Genomic DNA, 24,492 nt, shown 5'->3' with positions numbered 1-24,492 from the left:
GCTTAGTTTCTATAGTTGAATGTTTAGTTTCAAAACTGTTGCTATTTCCATGGATATCTTTGATAAGGCAGGAAAAGAGTCATTTGCACTCCCCAGGGGATCCATTGACTTTAGTGAGTTTGTCAGACTTGCTATCTCCTCCTTATAGCGTCAGCACCAGACCAAGTTATAGAGTTGCAGGCTAGCCACACAGACTCCCGCCAGCTATGGCAAGGTCTGCAAGACAAACAGGCTACAAGATGAAGCCATATAAAATCGCCAGCAGCAATGCACCCCTCCCTGATGAGCTCAATGCATTTTATGCCCATTTTGAGCATAAAACTCAATGCTCGGGAGCACACCCTCCATTCTGGAAGCCTCTGACGAACCTGTATCTGAGGTCATCACTGCAGAGGTCATAGCAGCCTTCATGAAGGTCAACCCATGGAAAGCGACTGGCCTGGATGAGGTACCAGATGAGCACTCAGGTCTTGCGTGGACCAAACAATGTTAGAAGGGTATTTTTCAAAGCAGGCTCCAAATAAAATGAACAATATGAACAGAAATTTAGCTGAGTAAAGAAATACCAAGTTATAAAGCAGGAGGTTGGGCAAAGTGTTCAATAAATTCAGGTTGAAGTTAACCTTGTGCAGTCATACTGATGGTAAGGCTGATGATGGCCACTATTATGTAGGTGGAAGCTGCAGGGGAGGGATAGCTGTGCATAAGAATTCAGATGCTGGTGGAGTTGCATTGGTCTGGCACTGGCTTCATGAATTAGCATCCGCTTCATTTTTGAAATGCATTGAATAGAATGAAGTTGCTGAATTTGTATGACAGATATGAACTAACCTCATCACTGAAAGTTAGGTCATGTCCAGTTAAGTCAATGTACATTTTTAACAATGTGATAACTGTTAATTACTTCAAAAGAACCTATTTGGAACTGAAAATTAATTTGCAAGTGTGAAGCTGCGTTCTTTCATGTTGGAGACTTTAAAAATACAACACTTGATAGTTTTCATTTTTTTGTTTCCAACTTCACTCTAATTTTTCTTTCATTCTCCTTACTTCTCTTTCCATTCCTGATTTGACATTGAATTCAATTTGATTGCAGGATTGAGATTGCATTATTCACTTAAGCCCCATGCATCCAGTTTCCCTTACAGTAATGTTATCGGTTCATACTTGCAGCACCTTGTCACACACGAAATGTAAAAGCCTAAGCACGCAAGAACAGATCAACTAATGGTAGATGCTATTATGCGCTCTGCTGGAATGAATCATGGACCACTAAGAATGGTGGGCACAAAATACAGAGGAAAAATACTAAAATATAAAAAGGAAGCAATCACGAGGCAACATGCAATCAGGAAAAAAGAGAGTGATTAGTGAAGGTGAACTCACCCTAAAAAAAGACTAAAATACATCCACTTTTGTTAATGAAAGTGAAATCTATTAAAGTTAGTTTATTGTCTACTGTCAATTAATTGTGAAACTTTAATCTTAAATGTACAGTGACCGTTGAATACCAAGTGCCTGGCAGAGAGACATTTAATTTTACAAATCTGTAACTCTATTCAGAGATTGCCACTAGAAACACACATTAACTCGTTAATCCATGATACACTCACAAATGGCTGAAGGGTTGTGTTCATGTCTTCCCCATCAACAATTTTTTTCCCTACTTCTTCCTCTTCTGTTCTGAAAGGTGTTAATATTTTGCTGAAGTTTGATTCCGTGGGCACAGAATATGTCACTTGATGGTATCTCACCCAAGCTGCTCTGATTTCATATTTGACCTACTGGTATTCTAGGCTATTCTATCACGAACGTCATCAGAGTTAAGCTGATCTTATGCCCATTGGACAATTGTAGTAATAGACTTGCTGCAGGTTACTATGAGGAGCAAAATCACTGGCTAATTTTCTTGTCAGTTCCCCTGAATGCCATGACCATTTGTGGCACTCCTTCTGTGACTCTTTATAAAGTTGATTGCAACACACTTCCTGCCATTGTTTACAATACTGCATCAAAATATACGCTGGTATTCTCCAGCCCTGCCTGCAGCTGGAATTCTCCAGGCCCGCAACAGTGAAAGCAGATTTGGCTGAGTTCCAAATTCTCTGTTCTCACTGGAAGCAGTAGCGGTGCTGAAATGGCCAGAGATTTCCAACTATAGTCGTGTAAATTAGAACAACTATCCGAGAAATCATTGGAAACATAAGAATTTATTTTACTTTCACCAAACCAGCTCTCTTAATAATTTAAGTTTACCAATCAGAGGTGGTACAGAAATTTCATACACTCCTTTTTGCGGGAAACCAGTCAAAGTTTGCAACTGCAGGAGAGGTTAACCGAGTTTTGACTGCTTCAATCAATCTTTAGAAATGAAACTCTCAATGGATCATTCCATTTACAAAATAAATATATGACCATGACTAATTTATTACTGTCATGATCTACCTTTGTGAAAATGTACAGGTGAGACTTATTAAAACAGGATTATACAAAGTGCTGAAGCAATCTTGATAAATTTGAAGCAACAGATGTTACCATGGATTAATGATTAACTCTTCTAAACAGATAAACTTTAATATCTGTGAATCTAATTTCCCACAATGTTCTATATTGCAACACCTGAATGACACCAAACAAAAGGAAGTAGATCGCAAAGTAGAATACTGTGGATGCAGGAAATCCAAAAGAAAAGCAGAAATTGCTGGAAATATTCAGCTGCCTAACCTGCTGAGTATTTCCAGCATTTTTTTTGTTTCTACTATTAAAGAATGCAGATCTTGTGGTATCAAAGCAAGGTGGCTTTCTAAGAGTAAAGATTTCTCATCAAGAATGACCACAGCCCTAATCTACTGGCCTCCAGATAGCCAGAAACCGAATGTAACCCTCAAACTACGCTATTGGACCCCACAGAAGTCCCAACTCAATGATTCCATGCAATCTGCTCAGAAATTTGAATGCTCCATGGGAAATTCCTCTGCTCTACAGGAGATTCTGAAATAGTCTCAGGTTCTGACTTACTTACCTGAATAGTTACCCAGAAAATGTTAGACTGAAAAATCCTAGTCTAACACCTGGTTAACCACAGAACTAACATCCAATCACTTACACTTAGCCCCTGATTCCTCCCCCCCACCCCTTAACTCCTCAATCCCAACTTCCTTAAACCGAATTTACCATCCAACTCCTCCCAATACCCTGACTTGAGACCACCTTGAGGCCCTGAATCTCTCTGATCCAACCTATTCCAAACTCAGTACCCAATTCCCCTGCTATCACCCCAACTCCCTGATCACCCCATGGCTCTCAAGACATTCCCAGCTTCCATTCTCACTGACATGGACCAACCTCAATCCCCGTTACCCCACCCCCTGCCCAACATCCAATCTACCCTCCCCCAAACCAACCTTATCCCCACTCCCTTTTGGTGTGCCAACTCCCCCCCAAACCCCTTGACACCTCCTTGACATGATCCGACCCAACCTCATGTCTTGACTCCCCACCCCAATCTGACCTGGCCTGATCTCATCAACCTACCCAGTGACCACCCATCCTCCTTACCTAGCGACCCTTTACCCACCCAATACCCTTACCTACCCTACACTTTACCCACCCATCCCTCTTACCTACCCTACCCTTTAAACACCCTACCACCTTAGCCATACTGCCTTCTTCACCCGCCCTACACTGGAAAGTACTGATTAGGTAGACTAAGGGTACAATCTTACCAGCTGTTCAGGCCATGCTGTCACTGCAATAAGGTCAGAGAATTTGGCACCCAGCCAAATCTCCATTTACTACGGCAGGATGGCAAAATCCCATTGGCATGAATGGCTGTAATATTCTGGCCTACATTTCACTCTTTTTTCTAGCCTTAGACAGGTAAACCCATTTTGCTGAAGGGCTGAGTAGTTAATTAGCTGGTTGAATCTGTTTTCCCTAGCTCTGGTTCAGTTTACTATAAATTTAGAGTTCTTTAGTGCAGCCAAGGCAAACGGAGCGCAGAGGAACTGAGTGAGTACCTGAGAGTTTGGTACGTGGGAAGTTTGTTGAAGGGAGGAAGGAGGTCCTTACTTCCTTTTGGCTTCTTTACCTTTCTCACCCTAGTGGAATTGGTTCTTACTCTACTGCAAGGAATGGAGCTAACTGTTTGGTGAGTATCTGGTAAGTAGTTAAGGTCTGTTCAATATTAAGCTTTAAAATAATAAACGCACTGGTGGTAACATTGATAAAATATAATAAAAGCAACATAAGTAAGTAACTAATATAATTAAGTGGTTAATTGAAATTTATTAACAATATCAGGACAAGTAATGTGGCAAGGCTGCTCCTGGATTCAAGTGTGATCCAGTGCAAACACTTCTGTTGTTGTTCTTGTAGGTAACTATGGCAGAAGTAGAAGTAGGAAAGAGGCTTTGCGTAGAGCCTATGAAGAGCTCGGCACTAAATTAGAAAGTAGAACCTCAAATGTTACAAGATTATAAGTAGCATGGATAGAGTGAATAGTCAGATGCTCTTTCCCAGAATAGAAAAGTCAGGTACTCAGGGACATAGGTTTAAGGTGTGCTGGGAAAACTTTAGAGGAGATAGACAAGGCAAGTTTTTTTACACAGAGGGTGATGAGTGTTTGGAATGCGCTGCCTGGGGAAACGATGGGAGCAGGTACGATAGCAGCATTTAAGGGGCATCTGGACAAATACATGAATAGGATAGGAATAGGAAGGTACAGACTCCGTAACTGCATACGGTTTTGCTTTAAGCACGCATCATGATCGGTGCAGGCTTGGATGGGCCCAAGGGCCTGTTCCTGTGCTGTGCAGTTTTTTTGTCCTTTGTTCTTGAATTATTACTTGAGCAAGGTGCAAATTGGCATTCCATTTCAATTCTCTTCTTGCATCTAATAGTGCTGTTTTTTGACTTTCCAAGGCTAGCAATTCTGGAGCAGGTCACTAGTTTGTCACCAGGGGCTTATAGTCTGACAGGCGCCACTCTACATCAAGTGTAGCTGACCAGGCATTCCTTCCGCTCGTACTACCAGTCGTTGGCATGTGTGGAACGGTTTGTAGGTTGACACTCAGCTTATTTGACTGCATTATGAACACACCTTCCTTGGCCATCAAGTCCTGGGGTGGGACTCAAACCTGGAGCTTCTGGTTCAGAGGCAGGAACGTTACCCACTGCTCCACAAGACTACCTGATAATTGGCATAGGGTACATAAAATTAGAGACACAAAAATAAGTGGCTCAAAGACAGGTGTTGGAGAAATGGATTTCAGTATGTGGGGTGCTGGCACTAGTACTGGGTTAAGTGGGGGCTGTGCTATTGGGACAATCTGCACCTGAACTGTAGAGGACTTATTGTTCTTTGCAAACTGATTACTTGGGAAGTAGAACAAAATAGTGGGACAAGGAATCAAATATTGGAAGATATGATAGACAGCCACATAATAAAATCCAAATAAATCCAAATTCTCAGCAAACCTTTCCTTTATTTGAATTTTAGATAAAGTCAGAGGGGGCAAATTGGATGACAGAGCAAGTACTGTACTTAACCAAAGTTAACTAATTTCCTTTAACATTCAATGGCATTACCATCACTGAATTTCCTATTATCAACATCTGGGGCTGGTAACCATTGATCAGAAATTGAACTGGACTAGCCACATAAATAACGTGGCTACAAGAACAGATCAGAAGCTAAGAATGCGGCACAACGTAATTCACCACCTGACTCCCAGAAGCCTGTCCACCATTAAGTTCACTAGCACCTCATCCACCACCTTAAGTATTTACTTCCCTGCATGACCAAAGCATTGTGTTAGCAGTATGTACCATCCACAAAATACACTGCAGGAGCTCTACCTCATGCTTCTTTGACAGCATCTTCCAAACCAGTGACCTCTACCGCCCAAAAAGATAAGGGCAGCAAATGCAGGGGAACACCACTGCATGCAGGTTCCCCTGTAAGCTACACATCATCCTGTTACTGGATCAAAACCCTGGCACTCCCTTCCTAACAGCACTGTGGGTGTACCTACACCACAATGTACTGCAATGATTCCAGAGAGCAACTCACCTTCACCTTGTCAAGGATAATTATGGGCAATAAATGTTAGCCTAGTCAGTGGCACTGGTGAAAGATTAAATTTATAAAAGACAGGCATTGGTGTGGCTCTTGGGCCATTTTTGTCTCTAGCTTTGATTGACTGTAACTTGTTGAGCTTGTATTGTGAAACAGAGTCCTTCCGGGAAGTTTGTCAATTCTGGATTAGGAAATACAGCAGGATGGCTGACTTTGAAAGGCTTACATTAACATCTGTAAGGTGAGTGCTGGAAACATCAGGAATAAAAGGAAAAAACAATTTGGAGAAGCAGACAAAATGTTTTGCAGCACCCACTACAGCAAGGACATTAATGGTGAGAGCTTTTAAACTTCACAAACAGCAAGAAACTGACATGAAAAAAGTGTGCAAAATCTGTGCACAGCATTTCCCAGCTGACACTTGAGCTCAAAATGCACATGCTGCTTTTACTGCCATTGTTTCCAATTCCAATTCTCTTCCTGCACCGAGTGATGCACTAAGGCAGATGTTTGCCTCTTTTCATAGCTAGTCATTGCTGGAACAGGTTGCTAGTCTGTCACGAGACTCATAGGGGGCAATTCTCTCATTGCCATCTGCAACTTACGCACGCGCTGGGAATGCATGCGCATCTCCCAGAACTGGAGAACAGCTGGAAAGTGGCGAGAAGACAGGTAAGTCATTTGAATCTTTTCTTAATGTATTTTAAATATATTTTACATTACATTATCGGGAATTTGCTGGTCCCGATTGAAACCTCCACCCCACCAGAAATACCCATTCCGGCAGGTTTCAGACTAGTGCCCCACATTCGGGGAGCTAGCAGGAGAACCTACCGGAATTAAGGGGGGAGGACAATCGGAGTCCCCCAGGTGGTTGGGTGCTGGAGGTGGTGGTGCACCCGGCATGGGTAACCTGACAATTCCGGCATGTGCCACTTGGCAGTGCCAAGGAGGTGGGGCCTACTGTGGGTGGGGCCTAGGGCTGATCAGTGGAGGTGGGGGTTTTCCACTGCCACTCTGCCATGGTCTGGGATAGAGAGAGGGCAGCAATTGGGGTTGGCTGGGGGTAGAGGTGGTCTGCTGGGGGTGGGGGACCTGCCTCCTGGTGGGGGTGGGGGGGGGGGGGCGCGGCCTGACCCCTGGAGGGTTAGTTGGGGGGGTTGATTTCCAAGGGAAGGGGGGAATCACCACTGCTGGGTGGGGGGAGGGGGGGTTCTGGGCTGGACATCAGGGCGCTCCGGGCGAGGGGGGGGTGGTGTCAGAACTGGCCAGCAATCGAGCTGGCCAGCAAACAGGGAGACTGTCAGATCAGGATCACTGCGCATGCGCAGAGTTCCAGAACTATTAGATTCCGGGCAAATAGGTCCCACCCCCCTGGGTTTTTACAAGATTCATAAATAAAAAATAAAGAACAACCCAGCACGGGAAACAGGCCCTTCGGCCCAACGAGCCCGCGCCGCCGCATCGCCCTACACCTATTCTACCCTGCATGTCTACGAATGGGACCCTACTCAGTCAGATTCAGGGAAGAAATAGTGTCAATTTGGTGGAAACCAATTAGCCTAAGAGCACATCTTTGGGGTGTGGGAGGAAACCGGAGCGCCCGGAGGAAACCCACGCAGCCACAGGGAGAATGCGCAAACTCCCACAGACACAGGCCCAAATCCATGTATCTGCACAGCTAGCAGTGCTAGTCACTGAGCTGTTGTGGAGCCCGTCTATCGGTCCAGGATCAAGCACACACACCGACATGAAGTACTAGGCCACTCCTGGACTTCCAAGAGCAGCCCACGCACAACCCGCCGTGTGCATGCCCCTCGCTTGACACGAGGTGGACCTCCACCTGTGGAATAAAGACAAAACATATTAGTTATACAGCCTGCCCTTCCGGTGTCTCCCGAGGTTTACCCTATTTAATAGCCCCTACCATATCCCTCCATTCCCGTTTCACTCATATGCCTATCTAACTGCATCTTAAACGAGTCCAACGTTCCTGCCTCCACCACCCTACTCGGTAGCGCATTCCAGACCCCCACAACTCTCTGTGTAAAGAACCTTCCTCTTACCTCCAAATTATACCTCCCCCCCCTCACCCTTAATTGATGACCTCTTGTGTTCGTACCCAGTCTAGGGAGCAGTCTCTCACTATTAACTCTATCTATTCCCTTCAGTATCTTATATACCTCTATCATGTCCCCTCTCAATCTCCTTCTGATTGGGATCTCTGCAGTGCACAGAATGTGCAGATTTGAGTGAGACGTTGAACTGAGAAAACACTTTAAATCAAAGAGGTTAAGCAAACTGGGGTTGTTCTCCATGGAAAGACAGAGAATGAGGGGAGATCTAATAGAGGTGTATAAGATTATGGAGGGTATAGATAGAGTGAACAGTGGGAAGCTTTTTCCCAGGTTGGAGGCAAAAATCACAAGGGGTCACAGGCTCAAGGTGAGAAGGAAGAGGTATAACTCAGATGGTAGAGGGAAGTTTTTTTACACAGAGGGTGGTGGGGGCCTGGAATGCACTGCCAAGTAAGGTGGTGGAGGCAGACACGTTAGGGTTGTTTAAGACTTGCCTGGATAGGCACATGAGCAGACTGGAGATGGAGGGATACAAAAAAAGTTCTAGTTGAAGACCAAGAGCCTCAGGATGTCCCTGGGAATTAATAGATTCCTATCAGCCGTCCAACAAATTTTAAGGCTCACCTTGTCACTTATTTGGAGCTATTGGGGATCTTCCATTAATGTCTGTATAGCCTGTTGTATGTCTATTGATGTCTCCTTTTACATCCACAGGTGATTTGGTCCGCCTTGTTGGCCAACAAGGGGCATACACGCAATGGGTCGTGCAAGGGTTGCTCTTGAGTGTTGCTTCGAGAGTTGCCTAGTGCTTCATGCCCGTTAGTGTACGCTTAAACTGGACCAATTGATGGGCAACACATCAGCTCAGTGACTAACACTGTCTGCTGTACAGTTACAGGGACCCGGGTCAGATCTCCGGCTTGGATCAATGTCTGTGGGAGTTTGCACATTCTCCCCGTGCTTGCGTGGGTTTTCTCCGGGTGCTCTGGTTTCCTCCCACATCCCAAAAACGTGCTTTTTAGGCTGATTGTTGTCAAGAAATTGTCCCTGAATTGGATCTCCCTTAATCTGGCGCACATACAATTCCTTAAATTTGCACCCCCTTTATTGTGGAGTCCACTAGAGGTAGACAAAAACGTCGATGATCGATGAAAGACTTGAATAAGGCACTCACTGAGTGTTAAAATGGACGGCGCGGGCTTGTAGGGCCGAAGGGCCTGTTTCCTGTGCTGTGCTGTTCTTTTCGCTTTGTTCAAACATGGCTGAGCAGGTGTCTCTCCCACTGTTACTCCTAGCCATTGAGTTGACACTTGTTGACCCTCAAACTAGGGTGTCAACTGACGTGCCAGAAAAAGCAATATTAATACAAGCTATTTCAAACAAATCACTCTTCTGTAATGTTTGAAACACTTGATAAATACTGAACTGCTCTCTACTTCATTGGCTATTTGTTAGTTACAATGAATCACAACACTCATGCTTGGAATTAAGTACTATCCATTGTAAGGTGAGGTGATCAGGCTCCCTTCAATGGGTCTTCTTCTCTGAATCCTGAACTCAGGATGGTCTTCTTATACGATGATTGATCCCACAGGTCTCACTGCTGAGCCTGTTAACTTTTCCCTTTGATCCAGTTTCTTCCAGCATGAGAAAGTTCTTTCACCACATAAACACATGACCTGTTACTTGTTTTTCTCAATGCTGGCTGGCAAAAACAGCCCACAATTGCTGGCCTTGATCTTTCTTGATGTTGAGTACCTCTTATCACACTTGCTAGCAAAAACGAACTGTTTCACAGACCTTGTGTTGTGTAAGGTTGACTAATTTTCCCACCATGCTTTGCAGAAGTTCAGCTTGCTAGCCATCCAGCTACACATTCAATCTGCTTCATTGGGTTATGACCAAACCTTGCTTAGCCAACATGTCCTGGGGTGCGACTCAGAGGCAGGGACACTGTGCCACAAGACCTCCCACCACCCACGTTTAATTGACCGGAACATTATTGCAGTGGGCATAGATAACCATGATGTCAAGGGTTGGAGCCTGATCATGGGAACCTAACCATGGAATCTTGACCTACATTTATTTATTGCTTGTTGGAACACTACAGGCTATCTAGAAAATTACAGTAGGATGGAACCAAGCAGTTATTCAGCAGTTCAATCTGTTGACCTGTTTTGGTCCCATTACATCTACATTTTGGAAAACAAATGGGCAGATGAGCATTATAAGTTCTCCTAGATAGTTTTCATCCCCTACAATATTTATATGAGAAAATCTAGTGGTCATTGAATGTCAAGTTGAGCATAGTACAAACTTTTTACAAGGAGAGCTTACATTTATGTGGCATCTTTACTGCAAGAGAGCACCCCAAGAGATTTCACAGCAGTGCAATCAGAGCAATAAAAGCTTTGAAAGAAGAAAGAGAAACAGAGGCAAGAAATTTATATGTGGAATTTCAGAGCTTAGGGCCTGTTTAGCAGAATGCATTGTTGCCAGTCGTGTGGCAAGATGAATGGGGGATACATGAGAGGCCAGGGCAGGAGAAATGCACAATTAACAGGAGGTAGTTGGGCTGGAAGAGGTTACAGAGAATGTGGGCAACACCATGGAGCGATATGAGCATTTTTGTTTTATTCATTAATGGTACGTGGGCTTCATTGGCTACGGCAGCATTTACTGTCCGGCCCAGTTGCCTTTGAGAAAGTGGTGGTGAGCTGCCTTCTTAAACTGCTGCAGCCCCTCTATTATAGGTGCACCTACAGTGCTGTGAGGGAGGGAGGTGCAGGATTGACCCAGTGATAGTGAAGGAGCGGTGATACATTTCCAAGTCAGGATGGTGAGTGACTTGGAGGGGAGCTTTCAGATGGTGCTGTGTCTGCTGCCTTTGTCCTTCTAGTTGGAAATAGTTGTGGGTTTGAAAGGTGCTGTTTAAGGAGTCTTAGCAAATTCCTGCAGTGATTGTTGTAAGTGGTACACACTGCTAAAACTGAGCATTGGTGGCATCAGAATGAGACTTAAACAATGGAGGCATCAGTAAAGTGAGCTAATATAAGTTAGCAAGCCTGGAGATGAGGGGTCAAATCTATCCTTGTGTCAATGGGACAGATCAATTTCAGGGACGAATGTCTTGCATGCCAAGGGGTCTGAAAGCCTTCTGATTGGATATTTAAATGAGACCCCAGCTTGGAAAAGGTCTGCTAATTGACTGAGAGTAACTCCAGGCTTCATAAGCTGATGCTTTCCTTTTCTGTTTAACTGCTCAATTCATTTGTCACTTCAGTGTCTCACCAGAATCAGATTTAGCTCAGCATTTCTAAATGCTACATCTCATCCCCTAGATGAGCTCATCAATATTTGATTGTATGTTGCCAATGCTGTCCAGAAGGGGGAAAATAGCACTTTACAAATCCGTTAAATTTCCTTGGGATGAAATGAAGGGAGATGAGATTGCTGAAAAGTTTCTTGTTTCCAACGAGTGCCCACTCTTGAAGCCTGCCAGTTAATGACAGCTCAAGAAATAGCAATACTGGAAAAGGGAGGGCAGGAAAATCTACTATAGAACCTTTCCCCACAATTAACATGCAGGAGGTGTACAAATAGCTGGCACAGTAATGCCTGGGATGAGGGCAGGGCATGCAGGATGAGTGTAAAAAGCCTCTTCATCTGAACTTTCCATCTTTCTCCACCATAAACCCACCCAAGTTTATGTGGGATCTTGATAGAGCCCAATTTATTTCTTGCCTAGTATTAGTTAGGAAGTCCCAATGTTTTGTATTATGTTTCCTCTATTGGAACGATTATTGGAATTCCTTTATTTTTCTTATAGTAGAAAAATGCTGGCCTTATCCGTGTTGTCCAAAAGAAATTTTAAATATTCAATATATGCTTTTGACAAAGGTCATAGGTAGAAGAGGGCACTCACAATGTTAAAATGGTGGCGTGGGCTTGTTGGGCCGAAGGGCCTGTTCCTGTGCTGTGTTGTTCTTTGTCCTTTGACATTTACAGTACTCTGCACTGCATCACTTTTAATGTGTATATTACTGTGAATGGGTCAGATATGAATATAGACTATAATCCATGAGATGCTCACACTGATTATAAAATGGGATTATGCAGCAAGGTAATACCTGGTAATGAGCGGATGAAATATGAAGAGCCACATAAAACAAATATTACATGATCACTGCCTGTAAGTGTTGGGTATATGTATGACTTAAACTTTTCTGATAATCTACTCAGGACAAGATCTGTTCCTCATCTTCCCATCCATTGCCTCATAATTGGCTACAAAACAAACTGAACACATATGTAACTGAGTAATTCATTGTGAACCAACTCATTTAAATACACGATGCAAGTACAACAATAATACCAAATAGATTTTGCAATCCTGGTGCTTTTTAATGAAACACAAATGATTCTCATATCAAATCAACAGTGGAGTTATTCTAGAATTTAAGCAGTGATACCAATTGCCGTTGTTTTGAAAGTTCAAGTTAGAGCTTGGCTGATGCTTCTGCAGTGGAGAAAATGCTGTGGTTATTGCTTTCTATGACAAATTTAACAAGTCAAAATCAATATTATTTGTGCTTCCTAGTACTGCAAATACAGAAGGTCAACAGTGTAGAAAGTGACACAACTCCAAGAAGTTCCTCAACTGAGTAACAGGACTGATTACTGTTACTGTGGATTTTTTATATCTATTTTGGGATCTCTTTCACTACTGTGATCATGAATAATGGTTGAGAACTGCAACTATCTCAGTTCTTGGGATTACTGACCTTCTGGTGATCAATATGTAAACTAGACATCAGCCAACTCAACCATGATTTGGAAAACAACAATGAAAAATAGTCAGCAACACGCAACCATAGCAAAGATGGGTGATGTGGAAAGTCAGTGATAGCTGTTCAGATCTGCATGTGGTGCTTACGTGCTTGAACTTTCACAGAGAGTGTAGTTTTGATTTTTCATATTAATATGCTTTAAAAACATAATCAGTATAGTTTGAAAGCAGTGTGAAATAGAAAATGTAAAGTAGTACATGCTAATAAGTTAACTAAATAAGTTAACCTATTAAACTAAACACTAAAATACAATTTGAAATAAAATAAATCATTTAAATTACCATGCTAAAACAATTCTATTCTCCCCCATTCTCTCACCTTCCCTGTACTCTTCCTGATTAACATTTTTACTTTAACTTTAGTCCTTATAAAATTAAAGGAGTTTAAAAAAAAACTTATTTTCCTGATTTATTTTATTATTTTACTATTGCTATCTATTTTCAATATTTTGTAACCATGTTTTGTAGCTTTACAACAATTAACATTTAATATGTTTAAAATCAGCCATTCATGGCAAAAATGAAAAGGGAGTCTGGTCATGCTCTAAGCAAGTCCAAATTTTGTTGACAACTTGGAGTCTTCTAGCAGGATAGAGGCAAAGGATGAACAGAGAATAGAAAGTAAAGTTTTAGAGGGCAACAAATGCAAGATACAGAGAACCACAGAATAGCAAAGAAATGGAAATGTCCAGCTTATGTTGCTTATTCCTGCACCCAATGAAATCAGTGCACTTTCATAGCTGAACATTCACTCCAAATGAACTAAGACATGAGTTTATATGTGGATAAATCTGAGATACACGGCAGGATTTTATGGCCTTGCTCGTCCCAAAACTGTAAAATCCCATCCGAAGTCAACGGACCTTTCCATTGTCTATCCTTCGCCAACTCCAATTCCCGTTGCTGGCAAGGCAGTAAAATTCCAGCAATTTTTTTTTATCCATAACAAGAACCTTGTTATGGGTAAACTCATCAATGGGTTAACAGATAGACCCTTCACAGTAGCATTTACAACACTAGATTTTCATATTTCTCAACAACCAATGTGCAACTGGCTTCTTTCTTAAACAAACAGCATATGGCCTTTGCAGCATTCAACTTCCAGCTCATAGAACTTTATTTCTTTGTTTGATTATTGCAGCCAGATATACTGGTCCAATTTTAATTTAGATATTACTAAGGAGAAGGAGATAAGATTAACTCTTATGGCCAGGTAATTAATAAGCAGTTGAAACCAATATTAGAATGTGAACATTTATAATGGGTAAATGGAGCTCCTAAATATTTGAGGGATATTAAGAGTTAGCTGCATGACCACTTTTTAAGTAAAACAGTAAATATTTTGGTACACTCTGCAAACTGGTGCCAAGGAATGTGAAGAATTTTACTTAACAACAAGTGTGTATGTGGCCCTGAGGGTATGACCAGAATGAAGAAACGAAAACTATAATAGCTTCACCAAAATCTATTGCATAGTAACTGAAGTCGGACATTGAAAATGAATAAGTCATCATGTATTAGAATTAAAATAACTCGGAAGTATCAGTGTTGTTGTTCAATAAAGTTTTTGTTGCTTTACAGAACAAAGATACAAATAAACTTAAGAAACAGGTGGTGAATTTCTAGAAACGACCTATGTAACCAAAACTGTAAACTCCATATTTTATATGATCATTTATGATCAACTGCAACCTTGAAGCAAGACGACAGAGCAAGACAAGGAAAACATCACAGTAGTGCAGAGGGAGGGCGATATGGAAGAGATAGGGATTGAGTCGCTGTGGGTGGAGTTGAGGAATAAAAAGGGAGAGATCACACTGCTAGGGGTGTACTATAGGCCACCCAACAGCCCAAAGTCAGTGGAGGAGGGAATTTGCAGGGGCATTTTGGACAGGTGCAGAAAGAATAGAGTGGTTGTAGTGGGTGATTTTAATTTTCCCGGAGTGAATTGGAGGGGGCCTAGAGCTGGGGGTACGGAGGGAGAGGAGTTTGTGAAATGTGTTATGGAAGGGTCGCTAGAACAGTATGTAACTTGCCCGACTAGGGGAGGGGCTATACTGGATTTAGTGTTGGGAAACGAGCCAGGGCAGGTGGGTGAGGTAGAGGTAGGCGAACATGTGGCAAACAGTGACCACAAGTCCGTCTACTTTAGGATAAAAATGGAAAGGGACGAGTGCCGTCCAAGCGGGAGTGTGCTGAACTGGGGAAAGGCGAGCTATGGCAGGATTAGGAGGGAGCTGCAGCAAACTGACTGGGAGGGACTGTTAGCTGGCAAGTCCACGGTTGGCAAGTGGGAGGCTTTTAGGGACAAAATGAAATGGTTGCAGGGGAGGTTTGTTCCGGTTAAGCGAAAGGATGGGAAAGGTAGGATTAGAGAGCCGTGGATTACGGGGGATATTGAAGACTTGGTTAGGAAGAAGAGGGAGGCGTATGTTAGGTCAAAACAAATGGGTACGGAGTGTGCGCTGGAGGAATATAGAGAGAGTAGGAGGGAGCTAAAAAGGGGAATTAGAAGGGCGAAGAGAGGGCATGAGATGGCTTTGGCCGGTAGGATTAAGGATAATCCTAAGGCATTTTATTCCTATATTAGAGGCAAGAGAGTAGTTAGAGGGAAAATTGGTCCTCTTAGGGACAAGAGTGGAGAGTTGTGTATTGAGTCGGAGGGAATGGGGGAGCTCCTGAATGAATACTTTGCGTCGGTATTCACGAAGGAGAGGGGTTCGGAATCGTGCGGTCTCTTGGAGGGAGCGGAGGTTCAGTTGCAGGATATAGTTATTACGAGAGAGGAAGTGCTAGGGCTTTTAGGTAGCGTAAGGACCGATAAAGCTCCGGGGCCTGATGGTATTTATCCCAGGCTGCTTAGGGAGGCGAAAGATGAAATTGCTGGGCCTCTGGCGCACATCTTTGTCTCTTCTTTGGACACAGGTGAGGTCCCAGAAGACTGGAGGGTAGCAAATGTGGTACCGCTGTTCAAAAAAGGTAGTAGGGATAACCCTGGGAATTATAGGCCGGTGAGTTTGACGTCGGTGGTAGGGAAGTTAATGGAAAAAATACTTAGGGGTAGGATGTATGAGCATTTGGAGCGTTGCGATCTGATTAGGGATACGCAACATGGCTTTGTTAGAGGGAGGTCTTGCCTTACGAATCTGGTGGAATTCTTTGAGGAGGTGACAAAAACGGTTGACGATGGGAGAGCCGTTGATGTCATCTATATGGATTTCAGTAAGGCGTTTGACAAAGTCCCTCACGGTAGGCTGGTAGAAAAGGTTAAGGCGCATGGGATACGAGGCCAGGTAGCTAGGTGGATTGAGAACTGGTTGGGAAATAGGAGACAGAGGGTAGTTGTGGAGGGTACCTTGTCGGGCTGGAGGCCAGTGACCAGTGGTGTGCCGCAGGGCTCAGTACTGGGACCTCTCCTCTTTGTAGTCTACATAAATGACTTAGAAGAGGGAGTAGGTGGTGTGATCAGCAAGTTTGCTGATGACACCAAGATGGCAGGGTTGGCGGGTACAGAACTGGATTGTCAGGTGATACAACAGGATATAGATAGGTTGGTGCAGTGGGCAGATAGGTGGCAGATGGCATTTAATCCTGACAAATGCGAGGTGATGCATTTTGGAAGGAATAATGCAGAGAGGAGCTATGTGATAAAAGGTAGGCCGATTAGGAGTATAGACGTACAGAGAGACCTGGGAGTGCAGGTCCACAAATCCATGAAGGTTGTGTCACAAGTGGAGAACGTTGTTAGGAAGGCTTATGGGATGTTAGCCTTTATAGGAAGGGGCTTAGAGTATAAAAGCTGCCGTCTAATGCTTCAGTTATACAGAACGTTGGTTAGACCGCATTTGGAGTACTGCGTCCAGTTCTGGTCACCTTATTACCGGAAGGACGTGGAGTCTCTGGAAAGGGTGCAGAGGAGGTTTACCAGGATGTTGCCTGGCATGGGGGGACTGGGTTACGAGGAGAGACTGAAGAGACTGGGGCTATTCTCCTTGGAAAGAAGGAGATTGAGAGGGGACATGATAGAGGTATATAAGATACTGAAGGGAATAGATAGAGTTAATAGTGAGAGACTGCTCCCTAGACTGGGTACGAACACAAGAGGTTATCACTTAAGGGTGAGGGGGGGGAGGTATAATTTGGAGGTGAGAAGAAGGTTCTTTACACAGAGAGTTGTGGGGGTCTGGAATGCGCTACCGAGTAGGGTGGTGGAGGCAGGCACGTTGGACTCGTTTAAGATGCAGTTAGATAGGCACATGAGTGAAACGAGAATGGAGGGATATGGTAGGGGCTATTAAATAGGGTTAAACCTCGGGAGACACCGGAAGGGCAGGCTGTATGATTAATATGTTTTGTCTTTATTCCACAGGTGGAGGTCCACCTCGTGTCAAGCGAGGGGCATGCACACGGCGGGTTGTGCGTGGGCTGCTCTTGGAAGTCCAGGAGTGGCCTAGTACTTCATGTCGGTGTGTGTGCTTGATCCTGGACCGATAGACGGGCTCCACAACAGCTCGGTGACTAGCACTGCTGGCTGTGCAGATACATGGATTTGGGCCTGTGTCTGTGGGAGTTTGCGCATTCTCCCTGTGGTTGCGTGGGTTTCCTCCGGGCGCTCCGGTTTCCTCCCACACCCCAAAGATGTGCTCTTAGGCTAATTGGTTTCCACCAAATTGACACTATTTCTTCCCTGAATCTGACTGAGTAGGGTCCCATTCGTAGACATGCAGGGTAGAATAGGTGTAGGGCGATGCGGCGGCGCGGGCTCGTTGGGCCGAAGGGCCTGTTTCCCGTGCTGGGTTGTTCTTTGTTCTTTGTTGACAGTATTTAAATAGTACCTAACTGCATTTTTTTTTAAGATTAGCGCACTACCTTCATTAAGGCACTCTGCATCGTAAAGCTGGAAAACAGCAATCTCAGAGTGAATCACATTGATTGCTTGGACTGCTGGCTTCACATAAAACTGCAGCTCCTATTTCACTATATAACTACGGTCTTCTTTAGTTCAGGTTAAATGTTCACAAGAAGGAGACTATGGCTGAAATTCTGTCAGTATTGGGTATATACAATTCAAAGTCTTTCAACAATTGATTGCCCCTTTCAGAAATCCAGTAGAAATTAATTTTTGTTGCCGGTACAGTTAGCTGAAGAGTTGGAAATATTTATTTTACTTGACTCACGAAGGCCCCATCAACAGCACCTTCCAGACCTGCAATCTCTACCATCTAATAGGACATGGGCAGGAAATGCATGGGAACACAGGCCGGAACTCCACCACCGCACCCACCCCAGAATCGGAGTGGGCAAGAATCCGACAATGGAAAGCTCCATTGGCCGAGGGCAGGATTTTCTGGTCTCGCTCGAGCAAGGCTGTAAAATCCTGCCCACAATCACCTGCAAGGTCCCCTCCAAACCAAAGACCATCCTGACTTGGAACTGTATCACCACTCCTTCACTGTCACGGGGTCAAAATCCTGTAACTCCCTTCGTGACAGCACTGTGGGTGTACCTACAGCACATGGAATGCAACAGTTCAAGAAGGTGGCTCTGTATCTCCTTCTCAAGGGACAATTACAGAAGGCCTAACCAGTGACAGCCGTATCCCATGAGATATTTATTTTATATATATCCAAAAGTGGCATGATTATGTTCACAACAGATTATACTGACAGGAGAGAGATAAACAGTGAGTTTTAATGGGATTTTTAATATTAGCTGAACAGACTTGATTTAAGACTCTCCAACATCAGCACCTGCTTAATGAAGTTCCTGTCTAGATTTAGTGCCAAATTTTCTTCTTGGATAAGAACATAAGAAATAGGAGCAGGTAAATTCTTATCTGTCTCTCTGCTCCTTCACTCCTCTACTCCAGCAAACAATGGAAGGCTTCACCGTGTGACCACCTGATAATTAAAGCTTGCTGGTCCACAACTCCCTTCTAACCACGCCCTCAGAATTCTTAAAGAGGTAAATACAAAAAGCCCACAAAAATGCTTTTAAATGATTTAAACAGTTCTACAAGGAACAAAGTGCTTTAAACTTATTTAAACAGGTTTTTAACAGGTAAATTCTTATCTCTCTCTCTGCTCCAGCAAACAATGCCAACTTTCTGAGCAGACTCCAAACTCTCACTTATTAAGCACAAACTTGCCTGTAGGAAGTGATAGGAATGTAAAAACTGGCTACCCATTCTTTAGGCAAACATTTATAACAAGAGTTATAAATATATCTCTTTGTAAATATGCATATAGTATACCCCATCAAATATATTTGCTATAATTTACACTATTACATCTCTGAATACGAGGAATGTCCATTAACCCCTCATGATGTGCATATTATTGGCAATAGAGAAATAATTTAATATTTACAGCTTAGTTTTTTTTAATGTTAATCTTTTTTGCAAAAGTTCTACAGAGTGTACCAGGGCTGCGGGCCATTCCATCATGGTTGGGTTTCCAGAGAAGTTCTCACAGCCAATCTTCAAGCCATCTTTGGTGGAACTTCACGCTGAAGAGAAGGCATGCCTAACAGCATGTAAAGAACCTGACCACAGAAAACCAGTCACGGAAGTCCTTCCTGTTAGAATATATCAGAACACTGCTAACCTGGAAAAGCTCAGATGATGAGGGTGAGTTTCACTCTTATTCCAGGGTTTCCCCAGTTCTTCCAACAGAGTTACGGCAGTGAGAGAGCTCAGTAGATATTCAATAAATATTAATTAATTTACATTTAATTTATGGAGCAAGGGCTACTCTCTAATTCAGAAATATATATAAACTCAACCAACCGAATGATGTATACTCATCAGCATTTCAGATTTTAGGTTGAGGCATGAACTTGTAAATGAAAAGTTCATAGATTTCTCAAAGCATCAGGGTTGAAGAATACATTTATTCACACAGAAAATCAGAATACAACACCATGTTCACTCTTCATATCATTTCAAAATGTTTGAACCATGTCTGGCTTGTGACTTGTGATCACCTGAAAATGGCTGTGTTCTCGCAACACAGTTTTTACAGGTTTTGAAGCTATAACTGTAAAACATATTTTGAGATAAGATAGCTTATTATCGTAATTGCAAACAAGGCATGTCAAGAACGTGAGTGCCTTCATCCCACCAAACCTCCAATTCTCCTCTTATTTTAACACAATTAACTCAGAATAGATTTATTCTTGAAGAATCGGTTGTGAATATTTTAAAAGTTAATATAATTTTTAGGGCTTTTCGGAACCAAGAATAAAAAAATGCATATATCACGGGATTGAATGCGGAGTTTAAATATCCGAGCCAAAAGAAAAGATCAAACATAATTGGTGGGGTTGAATGTTCAATGAAAGGATCTATGAAATTACAAGTGAAATAAGGAGACCAGCAGATTAAAAATACTCCCATCACTATTCCAAGAGTTTTAGCAGCTTTTCTTTCGCTTGTTTGAGAAGAGATGTTCTTGCTTTCTTTGATGGTTTGGATTTGCCTTGTAATGTCATTTATAGCTCGGGCTTGTTTTGTGGCTACAAGGTAAATCTTTGTATAAATACATAGCATAATAAACCCTGGTAAGAAAAAGGAAACTAGTGAGTAAATCACTGAACATAGTTTACCCATCACAAGTATACAACTCCCAGAGCAATAAATATTATTGTAGTAAAACTCCCTAATTTCTATTAAATTTAGCTCTAAACATATCATGCCAAAGCCCACAAATGCTGAAAGAATCCAACTGATGATGATCATTATTAAGACGATTTGAAGAGTAATTCTGGTCTTATATTTCAGAGGGTCACATACCGCGTAATAGCGGTCGACAGAAATAAAGCATAAGTGGAAAATTGATGCTGCACACAGCATGAAATCAAAACTTGCTTGAAGTTTGCAAAACATTTCCCCTAAGTACCAACAGTTTTCTATAGACCTCATCAAACTGTAAGGCATAACCATACATCCCAGCAAAAAATCAGCAATTGCCAAGGAAAGAACAAGATAATTTGTGGGTGTGTGGAGCTGCTTGAAATGTGAGATTGAAATGATCACCAACATGTTACCAAACATTGTGACCAGAACTGCTACTGCACCAAATGTATAAAGGGCGGCTCGAAGGCTATTTGATCGGGTTGTTTTCAGGCAACTTATGGCCACAAATTTGTAGCAACGTTCTAAAATTTCTGTGTTTTTGAGACTTGTATTCATTTTAGTTCTCTTTGAAGATAATTCTTCAGCCTTTCAGTTATTGATATAGCTCCAAAATAATTAAATCCTCAAGTTTCCTAAAATCCTCTGTGAATTCCTGCAGTTCACCGATTCTTCTCTTTAACATCTTCTATTTCCAACTGCAAACAGAACATCAAAGAAAACTTTTAAAATGGAACATTTTTTGGAGATTACAACACATTTTGTTTGTAGAGATATCACAGAATATGAAAGTGTTTTTCAATGTAAGTGCCATTTAGAAGCACAGAAACCTGGATTATTTCTTGATCACTTTATTTGAAAAGTTAAAGTCTACTTATTGGTCACAATTAAGGCTTACATTAACACTGCAATGAAGTTACTGTGGAACTCCCCTAGTTGCCACAGTCCAGCGCATGTTTGGGTCAATGCACCTAACCAGCACATCTTTCAGACTGTAGAGGAAACTGGAGCACCCGGAGGAAACCCAGGCAGACACAGGGAGAACATGCAGACTCCACACAGGCAGTGACCCAATCTGGGAATCAAATCTGGATCCCTGACGCTGTGAAGCAGTAGTATTAATTACTGTGCCACCATCTGCCCGATATTTGTGGATGCCTATTGCCTCAAGTTTCCCAAAAAAAGTTTCCAAACTCAGTTTCCTCTAATCCCTGGCAGTTGCATATGATCGACATGGTTTTAAAGGCTGTGGTGCTGCCTCTCACCAACACCCTGGCCATTTTAGTCAGCAAGTTAATTAGCTGCATTATTTGGCCATTGTGTCCTGCTAGAAGGCATTGTCACTTTTGCAGGCAATTTCTTATGTCATGTGCAACATTCCCACACTCCCAGTTTATCAATCAAAGAGAACCCTCTGAATTTTTTACTTTATTTTCATGGCTCTGAGCTCGTTTGCCTATATCAAATTCAAGTAAACCATCGACCAGGTCATAATTCATTCCTTTCGCCAAAATAAAAGCAAATTACTGTGAGATGCTGGAATCTGAAACAAAAACAGAAAATGCTGGAAAATTTCAGCTATTCTGACAGCATCTGTGCAGAGAGAATAATGCTAACGTTTTGGGTCTGGGTGACCCTTCTTTAGAGCTGAAGACAATAGAAAATAGGATGAGATTTAGCGTGGGAGGGGACTGACAAGGATGTCAGACAAAAAGACAAAGGGAGTGTAAATGGTGGTGACCATGGCTAAGAAGAACACAAGAACTAGGAGCAGCAGTAGGCCATTTGGCCCCTCGAGCCTGCTCTGCTATTCAATAAGATCATGGCTGATCTTTTCATGGACTCAGCTCCACTCACTCACCCGGTTACCATAACACTTAATTCCTTTACTGTTCAAAAAATTATCTATCCTTGTCTTAAAAACATGCAATGAGGTAGCCTGAACTGCTTCACTAGGCAGGGAATGCCACAGATTCACAACCCTTTCTATTCACAACTCTTTGCTCCTCAACTTAGTCCTAAATCTGCTCCCCCTTATTTTGACGCCATAGCTCCTAGTTTTAGTTTCACCTGCCAGTGGAAACAGCCACCCTGCTTCTATCTTATCGATTCTCTTCATAATCTTATATGTTTCTATAAGATCTCCCCTCATTCTTCTGAATTCTAATGAGTATAGGCCCATTCTACGCAATCTTTCCTCATAAGCTAACCCTCTCAACTCCAGAATCAACTTAGTGAATCTCCTCTGGACCCCCTCCAGTGCCAGTATATCCTTTCTCAAGGAGGGAGACCAAAACTGTACACAGCTCTCCAGGTGTGATCTCACCAACACCTTATACAGCTGCAACATTTTGATTTGATTTGCATTATTAGCCATGGTAAAAGCACAGGATTATGGAGATAGGGAGGGCCTTGGTAAGATGTTCTTTCAGAGACTCAATGGGTCAATTGACCTCTTTCTGCTCTGTAGGGATTCTATGATTTTTTTGATTACATAATTGTGATAAGTCAAATAACTGTTTGTTTAATTGTGAACATGTAGGAAATCAATTCTCAGGATTCATTGCAGAAAGCTGATTGAAAAATAAGGTGTAAATATTGAAAACATATAAGATGCATAATGAAAACATTATTCACTGCATGTTAAACAATACTGGAACATTCACCATTATCATTAATGGATTAATATTGAAATACTCCATAGATTGCAACTATGTATCATGTATACTTTATTTGATCGTTAATTTTAGTTTCCTTGATTGATTTGATCTGTTTTATTTTAATATATACTATGACTTAAAGTATGATAGTGTTACATTGATTTTAAAATATTTCCTACTTGACTTAATAAACTAAAACTCCCAAATACCTGAAAATGCTGGAGCTTCTCTGACTTCAATTGCATTTTTTGCCTTTTTGATTTACTGAAGCATCTCGCTGGGTGATAACCGTCTGGAAAATACTCAGAATAAAAATGTTAAAACCTTACTTTTTTTGTCATTGGACCAAAAACACAAGGTTGAAAAATGAATCACTAGTGTCTGAAAGACAAATTTAGCTCAAGAGATCAGAAGACATCACTTCAAATCATTCACTGGAACTGAGCTTTCCTGCCCAAAATAGGTAACTGGAACAAAACACATTTTTCCTTTTACTCTTAATAGAATATATACTTTTATTGCCTTCAATTAGACTTAATTTCTTAGTCACTATTTTCATCCAAAGATTCAATAGTAATTACACCAGTCTTACAATTATTCTGAAATTTTGACTAGGAAAGCAAACATGCAGAATATAAATGTGGTAGGGTTTCACTAATGGTTTTGATAATATCAGAACAGAGCACTCACCAGTAACACCAACACTTCTGTCTCACACCTCCACTGAACACTAATTGCCTCCTAGTGATTTTCATCAGCTGTTTATATAGCATAATTCAGTGGTTTCATCAACTGACCAATTATTATAACTAAGATCCTAGCACCAGTCACAGCCACAGTGGGGATCAGAGATGATCACCTCTGCACTGGGGACATCATTCAGCATCTTGGCCTTGTAAACTGACAGCGTGTTAGAACCCATTACGTATGTATTCTTTTTCTACCCAGGGGTGTTGATTCAGTTTAAAAAAAGACCCGGAACATTTTATTACTAACGTTATCTTCTTCTGATGATGATTCTTAAGTGTCACAAATAAGAGCCTTTGCAATCATTGCATTTCAACATCTAATGTGAAAGGTCTTCCACTCAAATGTACATCAGCTGGGAACAATGGTATAGTAATTTAAATTCTGATATTGGTACCATATCAAATAGAGTTAGGAGCAACAGGGTAAACTATCTTCTTTGATAG

The 24,492-nt window shown here is 42.1% G+C and overlaps 2 protein-coding genes across 2 annotated transcripts in view; both read right to left on the bottom strand.

The window, feature by feature from the left end:
* Nucleotides 1-20,165: 20,165 nt before the first annotated feature.
* LOC145345471 (trace amine-associated receptor 1-like) lies at nucleotides 20,166-21,197 on the bottom strand. Its single transcript, XM_080193293.1, has one exon. It carries the CDS (start codon nucleotides 21,195-21,197, stop codon nucleotides 20,166-20,168), a length of 1,032 nt encoding a protein of 343 aa, XP_080049419.1.
* A 104-nt stretch (nucleotides 21,198-21,301) lies between these two features.
* Nucleotides 21,302-24,492, bottom strand: part of LOC145345593 (adhesion G protein-coupled receptor F5-like) — a 61,574-nt gene continuing 58,383 nt past the window's right edge. Inside the window, exon 10 of the mRNA XM_080193428.1 lies at nucleotides 21,302-21,337. Coding sequence (XP_080049554.1) covers nucleotides 21,302-21,337 — 36 coding nt within the window. The remainder of the gene's footprint in view (nucleotides 21,338-24,492) is intronic.

Source organism: Carcharhinus amblyrhynchos, chromosome 7 (assembly GCF_965287045.1).
Source record: "Carcharhinus amblyrhynchos chromosome 7, sCarAmb.v2.hapA, whole genome shotgun sequence".
Lineage (NCBI taxonomy): Eukaryota > Metazoa > Chordata > Chondrichthyes > Carcharhiniformes > Carcharhinidae > Carcharhinus > Carcharhinus amblyrhynchos.
The sequence above is the reverse complement of the archived record's forward strand: the minus strand, read 5'-3'. Positions and strand labels throughout refer to the sequence as shown.

Coding starts and splice junctions, on each gene's coding strand:
- LOC145345471 (XM_080193293.1), bottom strand. CDS start 21,197: ATGAATACAAGTCTCAAAAACACAGAAATTTTAGAACGTTGCTACAAA.